This window comes from Hoplias malabaricus, chromosome 18, assembly GCF_029633855.1.
Source record: "Hoplias malabaricus isolate fHopMal1 chromosome 18, fHopMal1.hap1, whole genome shotgun sequence".
NCBI classification, from domain to species: Eukaryota; Metazoa; Chordata; class Actinopteri; order Characiformes; family Erythrinidae; genus Hoplias; species Hoplias malabaricus.
Window position 1 is genome coordinate 8,144,868 of NC_089817.1, and position 6,065 is coordinate 8,150,932.

Here is a 6,065-nt window from a genome sequence, read left to right on the forward strand (position 1 = left end):
GATCCTTATTCTTTGGGTACAGCTGACATGCGCCTGTAGATATGAGTCAGAATTAATTTAACGCTATATGTCGCTTCTTTATTTCTCCCTCTTTATTCTTTGCTGTATTATTTTACCTGGTTTGTGATTCATGTGCTACAGCCTCCTCCATAATATTAGACAAAGGCAAGTGTGTTGGGCCTCTGTACATACAGTTCTAAATGTGTACTTTTGTCACACTGGGCATATGAGTGTCATAACATGGAGCGTCACTGCCACACAGCTCAAGGCCTGGGGTCCTGAGTCGGTGCTCATATTTATGATTGTATGATGCTGTGCAAGGTTGAGATGAGTCCAGAGCAGGAGCACAGTCTGGACACAATAGCAGTCCACCACACACTCAATCTGTGGGCGTGTTCACGCAGCCAGTGCACTAGTAGCCTGTATGTGTTGGACTGGGCAAGGAATCATCTGGAGGAAACCCCACAGATACACAGAGAACACAGCAGAACTCCGCACAGGAAATGAATAGAATAAAGGATTGAACCCAGGACCCCAGGACTCTGGAGCTGTGTGGCACCGATGCTACTTCACTTCTGTGGCCAAATATAGTCAAATAAACAAAGAGTGCTGCCATCTGCTGGCTGAAGGTTCCATAAAGCAAACTGAACTGATAACTAAACTGGAATGAGTGGGTTACTGTAAATAATCTGAGCTCATTTCTATGGTACTTTGTACACATTTCAAGCCACTGTACCACCCCAACCCAGTATATATATGTTTTAGTTTCTGCTTTAACAGGCGTAATAAATAAACAGCCTTGTGTAGCAACGGGGGAAACCCAAAGAAGATACACTGGCTAAGGTGTTATTGAAGAGTTCGTTTCAGTGCTCAGGCAAGCCATCAGGATAGTCAGGTCATTTCAGTGCAAGAGCCTCGGGGTAAGCTTTAGAGATCACCTCATCTTGTCCGATCTCTCAGTCCAGTCAGTGGATATAGGATCAGTGGAGCCTGTAACACTCCCTCAACACTGACGACAAACAAGGCACTAGTGACCAAAGTTTCAGCAACAGAGACTGGTTTCTGTAACTTAGGCCAAAATAAATCTCCTAAGCCAGGAGTGTGTTGCAAGTTTTTTTTTTTTTTTTTTCCCTCAAGCAACTCCAGGGCTTGATGTCCTCAGGCAGTCTTTAGGCCAGATTTCAGGACACGGATTAAACCTGGATTAAACTACTCTATCCACAGCCATTCTTCTGAAAAACACTTTTAAAGTTACAAGAAGACGTAACTAAAAGGGTTAATCTTAAAATGGCAGAAACAACAGTCATATTGATTGATTTATAATATACGCCAATCAGCCACAAGGTTAAGACCACTGACTGGTGAAGTTACAGCAGCACATGTGAACGTGTGGGATATATTCGGCAGCAGGTAAACAGTCAGCTCTTGATCTCAGAATGCAGTGGTTACAGCCGGTGAATTTATGACAGGGGCATGTGCGTCCGAGGCTCACTAATGGAATTGAAAAATAGCTCATCTGGATAAATTCAAAACAACAACTTAATGCAGCACGAACCGCTAGAAAATAAATGCTCTGAAAGAAAGTATTATAACAGTTTGAGTTATGTGTTCTCACGGTGTCTGCATGGGTTTCCTCTAGATGCTCTGGTCTTCTTCTGCCTTGATGGATGGCGCCGGTCCAGGGTGAGTACCTGCCTTGCACCTAATGACTCTTGGGAAACTTCAGACCCACCACCACTCTGATGAATTGGTTATAGACGATGTATTAATAAATAAACAACGCTTGTTGAAATCACATTTTACAGTAATTAATATGACAGCTCAGGCAGTGGTGTGAGTATACGGTGACTCACTTTAGGTTGTGTTTGTTATTCATTCATTCTTTATCTGTAAGCGCTTATCCAATTCAGGGTCGCGGTGGGTCCAGAGCCTACCTGGAATCATTGGGCGCAAGGTGGGAACACACCCTGGAGGGGGCGCCAGTCCTTCACAGGGCAACACACACTCACACCTTTGGACACTTTTGAGTCACCAATCCACCTACCAATGTGTGTTTTTGGACTGTGGGAGGAAACTGGAGCACCCAGAGGAAACCCACGCAGACACAGGGAGAACACACCACACTCCTCACAGACAGTCACACGGAGGACACCCATGCAGACACAGGGAGAACACACCAACTCCTCACAGACAGCCACCCGGAGGAAACCCACGCAGACACAGAGAGAACACACCACACTCCTCACAGACAGTCACCCGGAGGAAACCCACGCAGACACAGGGAGAACACATCACACTCCTCACAGGCAGTCACCCGGAGGAATCCCACGCAGACACAGGGAGAACACACCACACTCCTCACAGGCAGTCACCCGGAGGAATCCCACGCAGACACAGGGAGAACACACCACACTCCTCACAGACAGTCACCCGGAGGAAACCCACGCAGACACAGGGAGAACACATCACACTCCTCACAGGCAGTCACCCGGATGAATCCCACGCAGACACAGGGAGAACACACCACACTCCTCACAGACAGCCACCTGGAGGAAACCCACACAGACACAGGTAGAACACACCAACTCCTCACAGACAGTCACCCGGAGCGGGACTCAAACCCACAACCTCCAGGTCCCTGGAGCTGTGTGACTGCGACACTACCTGCTGCACCACCGTGCCGCCCTGTGTTTGTTATTAAATCATATATAAATTGAAGGTTTCCTTGAGCAGGAACTGTCGATTCGTTGTAATTACGCAATGATCACCCTTTCTACTCTGTACCTAATGAAATGAAACGGTTCTGATTTAGACCACACATGCCCACAGTGAAGAGGTGGTCTTTAATCTCCGATGTGTAAACAAGTTACTGAATATAAACTGCTGGGTGGGAGAGCTCTGACTGTCGATTTAGATATTTGTGAAGCATTAGATAACTCTGACTGAGGGCAGTGCCCTGCAGCTGACGTTGTGGTGTGTCAGCACGGCTCAGTCTTTGTGTGATCATCCTCATGCTTGTTCTGCCAGTGCTTTTTGTTTACAGCGGAGGTGTGTCACTGCGCAGCACATTCCACATTGTGTTTGAACGTGGTCTGTGTGAAAGGCAGCTAGATTTGCATGAGTCATTAAAGTATTCTTGCAAACAGGTCATCAGAAATGTCAGGGTGATGTTAGCTGACCACAGAGCTTTGGGGGAAAGAGGTTGGACGCAGGTTTCGTTGAATTATTTTCACCATTATTTATAATTTAAAAAAGACCATATGGTGTCTGTTGATATGTAGGGTATGTACAGGTTCCTATGTTGGTTTACATGGCTGTGTTTAATCTAGATTGGACAAAAATGTCCAAGTGACTTGTCATTCGTGCTAAGAACCCCATAGAGTTCTCTCCCCTTCACCTGTGTTTAACAGCAGCTAGGCTTCACACAAATCAACAAAGCTGTCTGCGTGTGGACGTCAGGCCACAGGCTTAAGGCAGTTACAAGATTAACATTTTCTTTTTCTTGTGCTCAGACCCACACACACACACACACACACACACACACAGAGTCTGGCGTTCTATAAAGCTAAAACACTCCACCCACCCTGCCAGGAAGGGTGTGAGCTATCAGCCTGGCTTTACATTCTCCAGCTAAAAGAACTCCCTCACGCTCTCTTTTTCATTTCTGTGTCACACTCTCTCTCTTGCTCCTGCCTCAGAGACACACTGCTGGAATCATGGGTCTGTACCTAATCCTGCTGTTTGGTTTCCTGTCTATGGTCCAGATGAACCAAGCGCAACAGCCTGTGGAAGAGGAACCCGTTATAGCAAGTGAGTAGAGTTTATAATATATTTAGTGAACTATATTGTTTTTGTTAAAGACAGCACTCATCCCAATCTTTATGTTCAATTTATTGCCATTCTGACATTACGACACTGTCCATGTAGTGATACGTGTATAAGATACAAGTGCTGCCAGACTTAAGTGACTTTAAAATATAATCGTGTTCTATGTGCTTCTGTGAAAACCTGAGGATACATTTCTCTTTTTTATGAAGTTGTTCTTTAGAGACGCTCGGGTTTATTCTGACAGCAACAATATTTAATAAATATAGAAACATTCATATAACACCTATATAAGACTAGGGACCTGTGTGTTTCAGTGTTGATATTTTATGTATAACACATCTATAATTAACCATTGTAATATTTATTTTATTAAAACATCTTGATTGATATTATCTTAAAACTCTTATGTAAAGTAAAATATATCAACTTTTGAACCAATTTCATGAGTTACACCTGTATAACATTGTAACATTTGGAAATTCGTCTGTCCAATTCAATACGTATCTCCATTTTTGTCCATTCTTATTGATATTCATCATTTGAACTCAGAAGAATGGTGAATTTCTTTAGCTTACTGTCATCACTGTCTGTGATGACACAGATCTGATGTAAACAAACAGGGTAGATTTCAAAGAGATCAGAGGGATGAGAAAAAAAGGAACAATTAGTGTCTACATCCCGAAGGAAAGATTTAAGTGTCTGTTGAAGATGACCTGTTGTTATTGATGTGTTATATCATTTAAAGCTGTCTTTTCTGACCCCTGACCTGTGTGTTCTGTCCTGTTGCTCTGCCAGGAAATGTAGAACCCCTGGGGGGCTGGACCGAAGCTCACCCTGAAAGAACAGATGTCCAAGAAGCTGCTAAAAAAGCAGTGGAGAAATTTAACATGAAATCTAAGGCCAAGAAATACTTCAAGCTCATGGACGTCACGTCCGCAAAAACACAGGTAGAAAGAGCTTGGTGTGTTCTCTCTGTGTCTGTGTGGGTATCCTCCAGGTGCTCTGGTTTACTCGCACCACCCTAAACCCTGTTAGTAGGTGTATTGACTGTGGGGAAATATCCAGTGACTGTCTGTGTGAGTGCACGATGCTCTGCGATGGACCAGCCCTCAGGGTGTGGTGTAGCTGAAGTGTGGTGAGCACGCTGGTTCTGATTGGCTGCAGTTGCATCATCCTGGTGGAAAGTGCAAAGTAGTCCCTATAAAAATACAGTTTTGATTTACCACATTACTCTTTATCGATATTATATACAGGGAATTTGTGTAATGGTAAAGTAGGTTTATTTGTTGTCATCAGAGTACTCTGTTACCCCTTTTTTCCATTTGTTACACTATAAATAAGGAAAAAATTAACTATAAAATATACATGTCCATACTGTGGCCATTTACCGTCCTGTCTCTTTGTGCCTGCAGATCACCAACATGGTAAACTTCAAGATTGAAGCAACCATTGCCAAAACAAAGTGTCTGAAGACGGAGCCAGCGAATATAGAATCCTGTGAATTGGGAAAAAAGGTATTTTTCTAATCCTCACCCTCATCATTTCTGTTTTGCGTTATTTTCTATTCATAGTCTGATGTCAGTCACATCTTTTTAACATTTCCGAACCTTCTCTTATCCTCTTTAGCGCCTGAAGTGTGACTTTGAGGTTGAATACAACCCAAGGAGCGATCAGTACGTTGTGAAAACGGTCTCCTGCAATCAATGATCCTGTTGTTAAATGTGTGGCTGAGTGTAAACAGAGTGTACATAGCTATAATATTGTGCAAAAGTCAGAGAGGACACTTCATTTATTTAATTTTCAGTTCAAATGCCTATAGGGTAGTACTTTTATGAGACATTTCTGAAGACAATCTGTTGTTTCCAGCACTGGAGTTATATGTAAATTATAAAAATGATATTTATTTTAAAATTATATATAAAAATCTAAAGAACATGGATTTCCTACCAGCAATATGACACCTGGAGCACCAAAACTGTTCGCCATCAGACAAAGCTCTGAGAGACAGCTGCACTATGTTTAGATACAAAATAATCCACCAGTGTTTTTGTCCATCCTTCCACTGTGAAAAAACAACTCTACACCGGGGTCGGAAAAGGTGTGCTGCGACTGTAGAGAAAAGGGAACAGACAGATCTTCTCACCCAAATGGACGGACACCCTAAGGCCTATCCCTCAACATCGCTGAGAGTGTCTGGGATTATTTAGATCACGAGAAGCAGAACATGCAACCAACTT

General features: G+C 43.3%; 1 protein-coding gene across 1 annotated transcript; it reads left to right on the top strand.

Annotated features, from left to right (window-relative positions):
* Positions 1-3,606: 3,606 nt before the first annotated feature.
* Positions 3,607-5,591, top strand: si:busm1-57f23.1 (uncharacterized protein LOC368621 homolog). Its single transcript, XM_066650777.1, has 4 exons — positions 3,607-3,810; positions 4,624-4,775; positions 5,241-5,342; positions 5,455-5,591. Exons 1-4 carry the CDS (start codon positions 3,717-3,719, stop codon positions 5,533-5,535), a joined length of 429 nt encoding a protein of 142 aa, XP_066506874.1. The 5' UTR covers positions 3,607-3,716; the 3' UTR covers positions 5,536-5,591.
* Positions 5,592-6,065: the final 474 nt, after the last annotated feature.

Bases quoted from the DNA above. Each gene is read 5' to 3' on its own strand.
- si:busm1-57f23.1 (XM_066650777.1), top strand. From the start codon at position 3,717: ATGGGTCTGTACCTAATCCTGCTGTTTGGTTTCCTGTCTATGGTCCAG. The intron at 4,776-5,240 runs GTAGAAAGAGCT...TTGTGCCTGCAG, and splicing joins TCACGTCCGCAAAAACACAG to ATCACCAACATGGTAAACTT. The intron at 5,343-5,454 runs GTATTTTTCTAA...TATCCTCTTTAG, and splicing joins CCTGTGAATTGGGAAAAAAG to CGCCTGAAGTGTGACTTTGA.